The following is a 14,683-nucleotide window of genomic DNA, read 5'->3' as shown; positions in this document are numbered from 1 at the left end:
TTTGTACCTTCACAGCCAGTTTGGTGTGAGACTGTGTCTACTACACCCCCTACGTCTGTACATACTTTTCAACATTCGTTAGTCTCTCCTCACAGAAAGAAAGTTGTTGACCAACCTCTCCAAATTCAAACGTTGAAGATTGGATTCCCTCATCGCCGATACCGGAACAACATCTCGGACCACCTTGTCCGCATCTAACCACCTACCAGCATCAGATGAACACTTTGATACACTGGAAGTAAACTCCAAGTCGAGACTCCTAATATATGAGCCATTGCCATTTTCCATAAACCTCGTAACACCACAGCAACTATGGCACACGTCTTGAGCTTTTATTTCCTCAACAACCTGATCATATGACATCGTCCATTGATTCTCAGCTTCCAATTCTTATTCACCACTTCCATGTTAGAAGTACGAATGAGAATCCTAGCATAATTTATCCATGAGAAAGATTTATTTTTTCTTCAATTAGAATAATATATCCCAATGTAGCAAGAATTTTCTCAAAACATTCCTGGTGCCACACATTTAGAGGCAGCCCTTCAATCCTCACGCAGGCTAACCTATTGCTTGAGAACTCGTCTGATGACTACTGACTTATGGACTCAGACTTCTTTCAACCAATCCTCAGGGCCCTTGACAATTTCCTTCATCTCCAGACCATCCAATGGTGTAAGAAGCATGAAATTATCCCCCATGTGTCTCAGTTTAACTGATTGAAACCCTTTAGTGATAAACAACTCGTGAATATTCTGAACCAGATTGATATCATGAACCCTTGCCACCATGCTACATTTTACCACTCCATGTTACTTACGTTCACTTTAAGTCTTGACTACTCCGCCCATCATCTCTTTCCTTGCCTTGTATTTTTATCCATCTTACACCACCAGGACCCTTTTTGCTCACTATTTGAGCGTATGAATAGGGATACCTATATTCATATCCTTGAGTACTCTTGTTCCTTTGACTTGCTCCCTCCTCATAGTGATTTCTTTGACCCTGAACCTCCCTCTGTTCTTCAAATCCTCTTGACCTTTGGAACCTTGGGAGATTGACATACAGTTTCAAAGACCCGATGAAAATATTATCAACTTGTCGCTCCAACCTTTTAGAGTCCTCTACCTCTATAAATTTCACAAAACCATATCTCATCCCACTCTTGTTCCATCTTGGAGCAATAATGATTTCCTTCACTTTGTCCCGTCTTGCAAAAATCCTCAAGATACTTGGTTCCTAGAAGTCATCTGGTAAGTTAGAAAAGTAGAAACTTGTAATGAGTCCACTACCCTCCTCTTTCACAAAGCGTGGATTCCTTCTATCCCTCATACTCCTAACCACCATCCAACCCTCTTTCTCACCGTGTTTATGCCTGTCTTTCTCTCTTTCATCTCTCTACACTGCATACATTCACACTGTACTACATGCCATGAACTCATCCACTCACTGGCCACCTGCTATCATGTTATTCTCTTTAACCTTTGTCCCCACCCCTCCTCTGTTAACTAATTTTCTTAATGTATGAAGTATCGATATAATATATATTACTAAGAGAAAGTATTATCGTTCTCTTCTTTTATCCCTACAAAAAGAGGTTATGACTTTCTTTTTTACATTGAAAATATTCTTCGTTTATTTGTAATTTATTTCTATAATTAATTTTTTGTTTAACAGTTAATATTATATCAATTTATTCCTATATTTTTAGAGCAATGCTATATTTTACAAAAAAGTCATGCACAAAAACATACGAATAGATTTTTAACCAATAAACATGTGCATATCCATTCATAAGAGAGAGAAAATAAGTATAACTACCTAATAAAATAACAACAATAATCCTTTCATAACTTTCGCACAACAAAAACTTCGAACTGTTTATCAATTTCTATTTTTTAATTTGATTTTACTTACATAATATATATAATAATTCTGCCTAACACTCTCCCAGTACACATGTACTGTAGCTAGTTTGTTTCACTAGCGTATATTGTATGCCTATTATTCTCACTTCTTGGAGTTGTGACTTGTTTCCGTGTGTATATACACACACCAGAAGAAAGAAACCGTGTGTTGCTTGTTCTCTAGTTTGTTTCTTCTACTTCGTCACTGTTGGAATGGATTCATCATAAGAAAATACGTAACTGGAAATAGTGCACTCATCCCAAACCAACAAAATTATATATAAAAAAAAAATACACATCTCAAATATAAGTATTTCCTGCTACATATAATTTTAAATTTTATATATTATAATTTGTTATTTAAAAAGTTTGATATCTTGTATTAATAATGATATGTTTCATATATTGATCAGCTAGCATGTAGATTAAATAATATGCTACATGTAGTTTGCAAAAAAATATATAAATAATATGATACGTCATTTAAACTAAGGGATATATAAGAGTGTAAAATATATAGTTTTACTTCTTCAAATATTAAATATTTTTATTCTTTTGTTTCTTCTCCTCAATTATTTTGGCTAAATCCTCATATATATGACATTACCCTAAGTTAAACATTATCGTTCTTGGGATGATATAATAAAATAACAATACAAAACGCATAACCGCAAACACAAATTCCTTCATCAAAAAGAAATTAAAAGAACAAAAACTAAGTTTAATTTTCATATACATTTAATTATAATTTTTTTTATAGATTTCAACTATTTAAAAATATCCTTAATTTGTATATACTTTAAGATAATTATTATAATAGTTAACATACGTGATATATATAAATGATACATTAAAAAAATATTTATATTCTTAATACAATCAAATTAAATTAAAAATTAACTAAATAATTATTATGCATAGTAAATAGTAATAAGGGTTTAAACGAATACCATTATCATTTTCGCTACAATTTTTTTTTACAATGACAACAACAAATTTATAACTTAGGAGATCTTGTTGCCGAAATCCCCCTTGCATTATTGCCATAGCAATAAAAAAAATGTACGGTTGTACATGCGTATCTGTCTCTGGTGAGTTCGATTCTGTTCTTAATCCTTTAACACACTAGTTCAATTCCTTAGAGAACATATAGGAGGTGATAGGATCGACTGAATAACTTAGCACCTCTAATACTAAATTCATTAATTGAGCGGTATCTCTTATATTGGCCAAAAAGAAAGGGGCACAGACAAACCAATAACATAAGTTGACATATCATAAAGCAACCAATTCTTATCGGCACGAGATGTTGTCTTCATGAGAACGGTGAATTAGGGACCACAACCACCAAATTATCTTTGATATTTTTATTTTGATTTTTTGTAATTCTTGTTCTTCTTAGCATCCAACCAAAACTGTACAGCCAAACGTTATTGTCGTTTTTCAATATACATATAGTCTTTGCTTTTCATAATAACAAACTACAAATATCTCCAACCATCACAAAACGAATTTTATTTGCCACTAGCTCAGTGGCAAACGGAAGCCCCTATCAAAATAGTCCCTCAAAGAGGATCGAACCAATTAGGAGCATTCCAACTCAAATGTAGGGAAACTATATTAATTAGCTTTTAGCTACAAAAACAAAGGATTAAATTAAGTAAATAAATTCTGTACGTGTAAATCTTGACTTACGAATCCCAATTCCAAATTATAAGCATGAATGCACATGATGAAATTAAACTGTACGTTTATCAAATTAACCGAGTATATATAGCTTTATGTATGGAATTAAGCATTAATTGTGTACTATATAATAGTTTTGTACGTAGCTAGCTAAAAGAAAAAAAAAAGACTAATCTTAATTTCTTCTTGATTATACTCACCATTTTAATCCTCAATTCCTCAAATGAAGAATATATATATATCCTACCCTGCCAAGTCATGTAGAAGCTGTGCTCCCATCAAATTCCTGTAAGGCAGGTTTTGTCCTTCACCATCGAAAAGAGAGTACTGAACTGGTTGACAATCTTCAATTTGGTCCCTTGGATAGTACAGTGAACTCTGTGTTGCTGGCGGGAACGCTAGGCTCACCCCATGTTGCTGTAACCCTAGCGTCAAAGACACCCCACTCTGGTTGTTGTTCCCATTCTGATCATTACTTCCGTAAGAAACTATACCCGAGGAGTGGTGTGTGTATGATGAAAAATCAAGCTCCACTGACCCAAAGCACTGTTCGTGGCCCTTTGGGTCGTTTTTGTTATCTGGGGTACTGTGGTTGTTGATGATGGAGGATGCACACTCGGAGTCAATTCGAACCAGAGATGGCTTCTGATCCTCTGATCGTGATGAAGAAGGAGGTGGAGGGTATTCAACATTATTTGGGTTTATATCATTGTCTTGATCAGTAGCCCCTTCTGAGGAAGCTATGTTGTTTTCAGGGTCCTTCACTTCCTCCAAGTACATTTCCTCCACCATTGGCTTCCATAGTCTCACCCTTGCATTAATAAACCAATTCGAAACCTGCTTTAAAACATAAGGGTCAGCCAACGGAGTTTTCAATTTTCACAAGAATATCATATCATATATCGTATAATATAATTATAACGACTTCATACCTAATGCCTATTTTATTATATGCAAATTAAAATATAACCAATATGGGAAATGAGGTATGTATGTGTGTGTGTGCATATATATATATATATATATATATATATATGTTAGAGAAAGATATGAACGTGCCTGTCCTCTCGAGAGACCGGTTTGGCGTGCTAAAATATGTTTATCAACATCGCTTGGGTACCTGCAAATTATGGTATAGACTCAAAAGTTAGTTATAATAGTCTGACCATCACTGTAATTAATTAAGCTAGTAATTAGATATCAAGCAAAATTTTGAGGGTAGGGTGTCAAACGAGGGAGATATATATATATATATATATATATATATATATATATATATATATATATATATATATATATTACACACGGAAATTAAATAAAAAAGTATTTGTAAAATAAAGAGAGGACCAAATAAAAGAATTATTTACATGGCCACGTTAGAAACGTAAGATTGAAAATAATATGACGAAATACCAGCAGAAGGAATCTGAATAGTGATGCGCAGAAACTACCAAAATGTACCATAGTTTTTGCAAGCAGAAATGATTGAGATTCTATACGCTACGCATGAGAAACTCACGGCACCATCAACTTGCAGTTTGTTTTCTTATTTTATTTTAGGGAGAAACATTGATTCTTCAGCAAAATGTATTTTGTAGGTTACTTATATTGGGACATGAATAATATATGTAAGTAGCTAAACTAAAAATTACAAAATTAAGAAGAGGATATATTAGTAAGGGACAGAGTTTGTTACGGATGGAGAAAATGCTCAAAGAGCCAAGCCCGAAGAACTGAAACAGCTCGCTCAGGAAGGCCACGTTGGGGTCTCCAAGGATGGGTTTCCATCATGCTCATTTGCTGAAACGCCCTTTGTTGCCTCAGTGTTTGGTCAATAACTTTGAGCCTTGGCGTTTCGCCCCTTGTTGTGCCTGGTGCAACTGGGTCTTTCTCTCCCATGGCTTTTCTTGTTGCTTGAATCTGCGCCATAATCCCATCCTTCAAACACCTGAAATGTCTCGACATGGCTTTCAACGCCAAAGCTGAGTACACCGTGGCAGCACCATTCCCCGCCACCGCTTCGAACGACGACACCACGCTCTTCATCTGATTGCGGTAGTGCTTGTACCTTCTGTCAACCTTGAAGCCAAACCAAAGTCAATAACTAACACTGTAATTTGAAAGTTATAACTAGGCCCCCCATGGAATGAGAAAATGATTTGACCATGCATGTATGTTGGCAAGAAAAGGAAAAGGGGAAGGGGTTTTGTGTTTGTGAAGGTAAATGAAAAGGGTTCAATTGTCATGAGGTGAGAGCATTTATGATAGGGCCCGTAGTGGCTGCTCAGTTAGTTCAGGAATCAAAATCCAAAGACCCCCCAATCCCATCCATCAAATAACCCACACTCAACACCCAAAAGTTAAAGGACCTGGATGAATAGATAGATGGATAGCAAATTCACTTGGAGTAAAGGCGCGGATTTAACTTACTTACACACCTTTTTCCTTATTTTGGGGAACGATGGATAAAAAGGTGTATTTCCTTGCAAAAAGTAGAATTATTACACAACACTCTTAATAAATGAAGCCAAACAAGATTTTGGAAACAAATATACCTCTTCCAGCATCGAAAGCAGCTTTGTCTTTCTCTTCTGCAACTCCACGAACTCTAGAGAGGTCAGAGAATGCTTCTTCGAGGAACCGATACCGTTATTTTCCTCTTCCCACTGCTTCTTATTCAACGATTTTGTTGGCTTTCCCAAGTCGCTTTGCTTTGCGTCAAGGCTACAAAACTCGTTGAGAAGGTCTTGTGCAGGCACCAAGAACTTGGAGTTCTTCACCAGGAAATGTCCTTGTTGATAAACGCTTGCAACTTTAGAATTAGAACTCACATACCCATCTTGTGATACCATCTGTTGCTGTTGAAGAGAAACTGGTTTTCCAAAGAACCCATCTCTGGAACTCGACGAAACAAAATCAAGATGTTGGCCTGTTTGTCTTAGCTCAAAAGATTGCAACCCGATAGAGGAAGGGTTGGTTGAACTAAGAGAGAGTGAAAGACCTTGGCTAGGCCTTTCGTTGGTTTCACAAGGAAACACACACCTTAGAGAAGAATCATCAAACCTGCTGCTGTTATTGTTGTTGTTGATGTTGTCTTGCCACGAGGCTGAATCATGACTTCCCACGATTAGATTATCGGCACTTGTTTGAGAAATATTCCCAGCTGGTGTGAAATCTGCATGCTTGTTGTTGTAGTCGTGGTGGTAGAAAGTTGTGGAATTATCGTTGATGGTTTTGGAAGAGGAAGGACCCGGTTTGGGGATGAAACTTCTCCACATGACAGCGTTGGTGTCACTCTTTGGAAACCCTATCATTTCCATGCCTGTGGTTAGGTTGTACATCTCCGGGTCTGACACAAAGCCTTGGATCTGATTCACCAACATCGTTGGATTTCCCGATGACACATCAGAGTAGCAGAATCCAGATGATGATTTGTCATCACAAGGTTGTCGAGCCATCAAATTAATTATATAATAAAGCTCTTCAACAATTGCTAAAGTTCTTCTCAATTGATCAAATTGCTTTCTCACCGGTTACTTATACTGCTTCAGGTTTCTTATGTTGCTGGAATATTTGCTGCAAGGGATATGGTTGGCTTGTTGAGTTGTTTCATCACGCAACAGAATCCAAAGGCTACTGAAACAGAGTTGAAAAATCATTAAGGGAGGTCCATACCGAATTATTTATAAGCCCAAAAGCCGAAAGGAAGTTGAATATACAGTTACTTTGCTTGTTTCTGTGAAAAGTAATTAAATAACTCATAAGATCTTACCGTAATGGAAGAGTGGAATAATTTGTGTTAGGTATGTGGGAAACGCATCAAAGTAGGGTTGGTGGTGGTTGTGGCGCCTGCGGTGGTCGGTGGCCGGTGGAAGCTACTTCTGGACGGCGACGGTGGTGATTTGGAGAGTAAGTTGAAGCTCCTTTTTATCTCAGACTTGTTCTCTCAATAAGCCAACATAAAGCTACCATGAAACCAACCTAGGAACAAAGGATGAGAAATACTTCCTCAGAAATAGAAGATCAGATAGGGGTGATGATGACCCTCATGCCATGATCATCATATTTGATATATGTCTACCTCTCTCTCTCTCTTTCTCTCTTTCTCTCTCTTAGAAGTGGGTCAATGCAAGATATAAATACAACCAAAACAGACTTCTGGTACAGTAAGAAAAATATCAAGGAAATTTCCTCAATTTTTTCTTATCCCTAAGGACCTACCACCAGTAAAATAAATAATGTTATTAGAAAATGTTTTAAATTGAATACAAATAATTGAATATATAAATAAATAGGCGTTGTCAGATATGAGTATTAATTATAAAAAAAAATAAAAAATAAAAAACAGACCTTCTCTACGAAGTACTTATGAAGGACCAGGAGCAACAGAAAGTAATGATCGTCCTTTGCCTGGTACATATACTACAAGCCGCCACATGAGTTTACGAAAATGTTGATATTTTAACAAATTCTGCTTTTACCACCCGCATCCAAAACCAACCCAAACCCACCATAATGTTGCCATGATAGAAAAATAGTAGATTTGTAGGGTCTCTCTTCGCCCATGAATTTGTTTATTGTTTCACAATCACACAACCCTGGCCTTGTGAATTTTTTAAGGGAGAAAAAATATGGTGATGGGATTAAGAGGATCTTTGTAGGGAAACGAATCCCAAGATCGAAGTCATCCTAAGTAGGAGTCCTTTACTGGCTTTTTCAGAACGGTTTCAGAAAGAGAACTCTGTTTGGGCTGAGTTTTGTGGGCCAGCCTCTGTTCTCTTCCAAAAAATAATAATATAATAATAATAAAGGCTAGCAGAGTTTTCTGTTGTGTTGTTTAATCTGTAAACTATTGTGTTCTTACACAGCGCAGACAAAAGGTGAGAGAAGTAGTGAAATGAGAAAGAAAAGATGCGCCTGGGTTTGTGTAAATAATGTTCCTATAATAAGGGACTGTGCGGGAGATGAGATATTGAGATGAGGTGGTCCAATCTTTGCCCATCTAATTCTTATTAATTGGTGTATTAAAGTACTCCACCCATCCTCATCTCTCCATTTTGCATGGGACCGCATCTTTTCTTTATATTTATTCATCATCCAAAATATGCCTCTTCCACGCGCATTTGCATTTCATCATACAACTCAAAAACTTAACTAGGACATTAATTCAATCTATCTATTTATTTATTAAAACACTCTTATTAGGTGTTTTACTTAATAATACTTCGAGCACCAAATTAAGCTGCGGGCCATTTAATGAACTATATATAAACTAAAAAGTTTAAGGAAAACCTACATTATCCGAATGTATGGTGAAGGAACTGCATGCTAGCTACGTACGTACATTTAATATTTTGATGCTGGTTTTATTTGCCAATGATTTTTGGCGATTTGCTATATTGTGATTGAAAATGATAATGTTGATCGTAGGTAATTTTCAATCGAAACCAGCTTCAAACATGTTTTGCATCATCTCATATATATTTTAGAAGACTACTGCGTTTTTCCTTTTCATTTCTATTTCACGAACAAGACAAATAATTCATACATCATTATTAGTGCGTAATCTATCTTAATTTAGGGAAAGTAATAGAGATAAAATATTTGAAGCTACGTGATTGTTAATCTCGTGTTAGATTGATTGATTTGATCTAATCAGATCACCCCGTCCGCATGAAAATTTCCAATCGAAACTATTGATTGTAACCCGGTTCAACTAAGACTATTATCTAATTAAAAACAAAATTCGGTTAGGATGATTCAGCCAAACCATAAGTCATTTCACATTCTTAAAATAAAATAACTTAAACGGACATTGTTTAACTTAAGAATAAAAATGGTCAAAGTTTGAGAAGTGGTGAAAGGATAAGCAAAATATTTAAATAACATAGAAAAAATACAAAAAATAAAATAAAAAAGAATCAACCTTATCCCATTTAATTGATTCACAATTTTTTTTTTCTCTAAATCTACCTAACCCAGCCATTAAGTATCCTTAAAACCGTTAAAATGAGTTAAACACTAATAGTTAACCCAATCAAATTGTTATTTTATAATAATGGTTATATTTATTTATTTGTTAAGTACCAAACTTGGTAAATTAATGGTTCGTATCTTTACTAACAAATTTTAGAGTTGTATATGTTGAGCACTGTATGTCTTTGGAAGTGAAATATTGAACAAAAGTTGCACAGGTTCTAATGAGTCAAACTCTCATACTGAAGTTAGTGAATGGAAAGCGAGAGAAGAGAGGAACGCGCGAGGGTGAGAGTGGAGGAGTGAAGAAGGCGAACACAAGACAGCTTTAAATGTTTGTCTATTGAAAAGCAAGTGGTCCAGTCAGGGTAGCTTTCTCCGCCGATTACCAAATTTCTCCCCTCTCCTTTGCCCTACACCACAATGACGTCACCACTTCTTACTTCTAACCCAGCTTTGTACTTTTTTCTTTTATGGAGGTGTGCACTGCGCACTCCGCGCACCTCTTAACAAACACCACCTCCAGTCCATTCAATTCCTCCATCACCCTTCCCTTTTTTTAATTTCTTGTCTACCAATAAAAATTCTCTTGTTAATTGGCTGTTAGCCCCCGTAACTTTCACTCAAGATTTATTTTTTTAATTAATGTGTATGGCTTTTGTATGCTTTCTTGGGGAGTTAATAATGTAGGAGACTACAAATTGACGGTACATTCCTATCCTACTAATCAAAATTAATACAACACATTGTGGATACCATACACAAATGAATGAATAAGGTGGAGCATGCATCAACTTTCTTTTTCAAAATAACATCTTTTAAAAAATAATTACATTCTATACTACCTTTTGAATTTCTTATTTTCCCCGACAATTAACGTCGGTTATATTTTTTCTTTTCTTTTCTTTAGATGTGAAAAACAAACATTTGAGGGAAGACTGGTTTATAGTTGTTTTCAAATTTCAAAGACCAAGATGGTTTTCATGGCCGTGGGAAAGGGGTCAATTAGGAACTCCACAAATGGCGGGGGATTGTGTGCGCGTAAGACCTGTACGAGCCTGGGACTTCATTAACAGCAGCAACATTTTTGAACAGGTTTGAAACTTGTAACTACATGCAACTCAACCAGGCTACAAACTATAGGGTGGTCCTGCTTCATATTTATTTATCTTTGTGCATTTAAAATTAACTCTTTTTTATTCGTACACTATTAAACCACCATTAGAATATATATGCGATTAGTGGTTAGGACCATCCTAATCCTACACTAGGGTTACTGTTATGTTGAAGCGGGGAGAGCATGCATAAGTGGGACGCAGTGCAAAGAGAAAATCATGCAACTTTTTTAATTAGAGGATCAATCGTGTCTCAATTTGAGAATGACGCAAAAGGGGGCAGGGTGGGGAATGCTTTTGCAAATCCACCGACTAAACTAGCTAGCCTGCTTTTATTATTAACAAAACAATAATAATATTCCTTGCCTCCACTATAAAAAAATCATCAACATGCTTAGGCATTATATATGCTATACGCACCTTGCACGGAGTGACATTTATTGGCTTGCATATTATATGTATCAATGTGGTGATTTCCACTTAAAATACTAACGCCATATTTCTACGATCGTTCGTCAAGTGAAATAACTCATTCGATGACTTTACAAGACCATAATTCAATCACATAGAGATATTTTTATATAAATAATTTTAAAAGTATTTGTATAAGGTTCTTCCCATTGTTTTGAAATGTTGTGATATTAATTAATGGTAGAATTTTAATATTGAAACTAACGACGGGTAGCTCAATAGATAAGCCGCACCTTGGCCGGGAAGTTTATATATGTGAGAAGGGATAAGAAGCAAACTGAAACTCACCAGGTCTGAATTATTAGTGTTTGTGTAGTATTAATTACTCTGTGTCTTTAAATAGTTATTTAGACAGTAATTTTCGTAGTTATGGATCATATTACTATTTTGGTATATTTATTATCTGTCTTTTACAATTATTTAGGCAGTCATAGTGCATGGTGTGAGTGCATGATGCTTTATGTGGGTGGACTTTAGGTGGTAGAGATATTTATGGATTGGATTCAATCAATTTTAAAGAGAAAAAAATATTTAGTTTAATTATTTTAGTTTTATTAATTTATTATTTAATTGGTTTGATTTCAAATTTAAATCTGATTCAATCTAAACTAACCATGTAATGGGATCATTTCCATTAAAATTAGGAAGGTTTCACATTCTTGAAATGTTTCTAAAGATTTATCATTATAATTGAGTGAACATCCATCAAATATGGATCACGAGATATGGGAGTTCTAGAATGACTTCAACTTCTTAAATCTTTCTCACTCAAGTTTAGATTGATAATTTTTAATTGATTTATTAATTTTATACATAAATGAAATATGAATAACATGTGTATATGGGCATATACGCAAATACTATCCAACGAACTCAGAAATGAAAATTAGTGTTCCTACACGCATGGGCATGGGGACTAATATAATTACTTTTACAGGTTAACTAATGCAGTGTTAATTTTAAATTCATGATCAAGTTTATTTCATTTTTTTCTCATAGAAATAAAAGAAAAAATTACACCCAAATAGATCCTATATATGATATACGATTTTCTTAACTACAAATACTGAGATTCTACTCTCATTGTTGTTATTCATGTAAATTATTTTCCTTTTTGTGGGACTACAATGGAGTTTTTCAACTGAAAAGTAGCAAACTGCATGTAATGATACAGTTTGAATTTTCCTTCCTCGCTCGTTTTCTAATGGAATCATTTTATAAAAGATGGGCATGCACTCACCGACAGCAATAAAGTCAATACAAATGATAAAGGCCGTAAACGAAACAAAATGTTATATGTCACGGAATAGTAACATCACAGAATAATAATTTGACACAACGATAAAAAAATATAAAATATGGAAAAAAAACTACTTTGAACCAATGATTTGATAGTTACATCTGACTTTTAATTTTATCCAAATATGCAAATTAATATTAAATATATAATAAACAACATAAACTAACACTTATAAAAAAAACACAATTTTGTCTCCAACCACGTGTAATATTTGAATTTAACTTTTTGCAATTCAATAAGAAAAATAGTTTTAAAAAAAGTGTCAACAGTGTTAATCTTCTTCTGAAAGAAAAACTAAATATTCAATGATTTGGATTATACATATATAAAGAGAGGGAATGTATCAAATAAAAAAATTGAGAAACGATAATTACAAATATAAACTACTAAATTATGTAATTGACGAAAATAATTTTTAATTAAACTTTATTTATTTCTCAATTAAATTAGGGATGATTCAGTGTCTCTTTTTTATGATAAATTGGAGAGTCAACAAAAAAAAACTAATAAATTATGTGATTATTTTATATAGTTATGAGACTATCAATTTTTAATCTTGAAAATAATTATCAATTTTTGTTATATAAATAATTTTGTATATTTGAATAATTATTATCCCTTACAATTTGATTTGATTTTTTTTCTAATCATAATATTAATATATAGTATTTAAAGTTAAAAATAGTAACTAATCTTCATCAAAAAATGATATTTCTCTCCAAAAAATTATTATTTAAAATAAATAATAATAATACTACATACACAGTCATTTAAATATAAATTATCACATATAATATATTTATTGATTTTTATAATAATTAAATTCAATGATATATAATTAACTGCTTTTCCAATGTACCAAAAAATTACCAATACTAGCGTTGTTCTTCTTGCATATATCCATTATTATGTGGGATCCTCGTGTATCCCTCTCAACATTTAACTCTAATCTGTTTCCGACTGAGGAGTTGTTTTCATTCCACATAGCACGTAGGATAAATGCAAAATTTAGTGTTTTATTATATATTAATTAATGGTAATTTAAACACTAATTAAACACCACTAGAGATTGCATCGCATGTATCCTTAAAATAGTTATTACCAAAATTATGAAAATAACCTTTTTCTCCCCTCATAAATGAGTTTCTTCAGGCTAAACCCCTTATTAACAAATGTTCAGCTTGTGTGGATGGATGATTATGTGTCGAATTCCTTAAGAGGAAAGTCTTATGAAAGCCACCCATTATTATATATAGCCATTATTATATATAGAGGAGGGATATATATAAGTTTCACAACTATTATACAATTTTATAATTTTTAACTGGATAATATTTTCTTAAAACTTATCATTGGATTAAAAGTTCATTTCATATAGATCGCACATGCAAAATTTCATATAAATAAAAAATCATTTGTTTTTTTCCATATATATTAAAATCGACGTAATATAAATATTTCAAAATATATTAAAATATAGATAATTTGATTACTTTCTTGTTGTTCAATTTTGACAAAATTTAATACGGACAATCTTGATAATATGTGAATATAACTTAACAGTTATATCAATAAAAATTACATTATATATCAAGTTATAAAAATAATGCAATAGTTATCAAAGTTATATCGGTATGATTTGATTTATTCTCGTATATAAAAATAGTGTAATAATTATCAAAATTATACTGGTATAATTTGATCTTCCCTCGTATATAAAAATAGTATAATAATTATCAAAATTACCATGGTATAATTTGATATGTCATTGTGTGTATAAGATTGATAACAAACGAAAGGATAGATAGAATTTGATATATAGATCATTTTTACATAGTATAAGGGCGGATGTAGGCAAGGTAATATATATATATATGAAGCTTGAGGAAGCATTTTTTTTATATTATCATGTTAGATATATTATATAGTACTAAACAAAGTTTGAGAGAACAAAGATGTAAAAAGAAGTAAAACAAAAGAACCGTACGTCATGTTTCAAAATTTCTTTTTTGTTAAGAAATTCGGTAGGCATATATATTAGTCATATATAAGTAATAATATGAAGGAAAAAAAGCATCATTTATTTCCAACAAGGGCCTATATGCACATGGACGCATCCATAGATGTATCAAACGGGAAGGGACAGAATTTTTTTGACACAATTTTTTAAATATTTAATTTTAATAAATTAAGAGTTTCACAAAAATAACAATTATTAATTTTATGTG

General features: G+C 33.3%; 1 protein-coding gene across 3 annotated transcripts; it reads right to left on the bottom strand.

Annotated features, from left to right (window-relative positions):
• Window positions 1–3,491: 3,491 nt before the first annotated feature.
• On the bottom strand, window positions 3,492–8,507 carry LOC100800542 (homeobox protein BEL1 homolog). Of its 3 annotated transcripts, none has more exons than XM_041017276.1 (6): window positions 7,944–8,507; window positions 7,366–7,574; window positions 6,149–7,226; window positions 5,290–5,672; window positions 4,653–4,713; window positions 3,492–4,430 (listed from the first exon to the last, which is right to left on the bottom strand). In XM_041017276.1, exons 3-6 carry the CDS (start codon window positions 7,049–7,051, stop codon window positions 3,837–3,839), a joined length of 1,941 nt encoding a protein of 646 aa, XP_040873210.1. In that variant the 5' UTR covers window positions 7,052–7,226; window positions 7,366–7,574; window positions 7,944–8,507; the 3' UTR covers window positions 3,492–3,836. The 3 variants fall into 3 exon arrangements, with proteins under 3 accessions (XP_040873210.1, XP_014632543.1, XP_003517476.1); XM_014777057.2 differs by having other exon boundaries at window positions 6,149–7,229; window positions 7,366–7,810; window positions 7,944–8,481; XM_003517428.4 differs by having other exon boundaries at window positions 7,366–7,810; window positions 7,944–8,481.
• Window positions 8,508–14,683: the final 6,176 nt, after the last annotated feature.

Source organism: Glycine max, chromosome 1 (genome assembly GCF_000004515.6).
Source record: "Glycine max cultivar Williams 82 chromosome 1, Glycine_max_v4.0, whole genome shotgun sequence".
Taxonomy (NCBI): domain Eukaryota; kingdom Viridiplantae; phylum Streptophyta; class Magnoliopsida; order Fabales; family Fabaceae; genus Glycine; species Glycine max.
Note: the sequence above shows the minus strand (reverse complement) of the source record. Positions and strands in the feature narration are given on the sequence as shown.

What these genes read in the sequence shown, in the direction of transcription:
- LOC100800542 (XM_041017276.1), bottom strand. Translation starts at nt 7,051, where the DNA reads ATGGCTCGACAACCTTGTGATGACAAATCATCATCTGGATTCTGCTAC. An exon ending in TGCTTTCGATGCTGGAAGAG is followed by an intron (nt 5,673 to 6,148) that starts GTATATTTGTTT and finishes TTTGGCTTCAAG; the next exon opens with GTTGACAGAAGGTACAAGCA. An exon ending in CCGGTCTCTCGAGAGGACAG is followed by an intron (nt 4,431 to 4,652) that starts GCACGTTCATAT and finishes GTTTTAAAGCAG; the next exon opens with GTTTCGAATTGGTTTATTAA.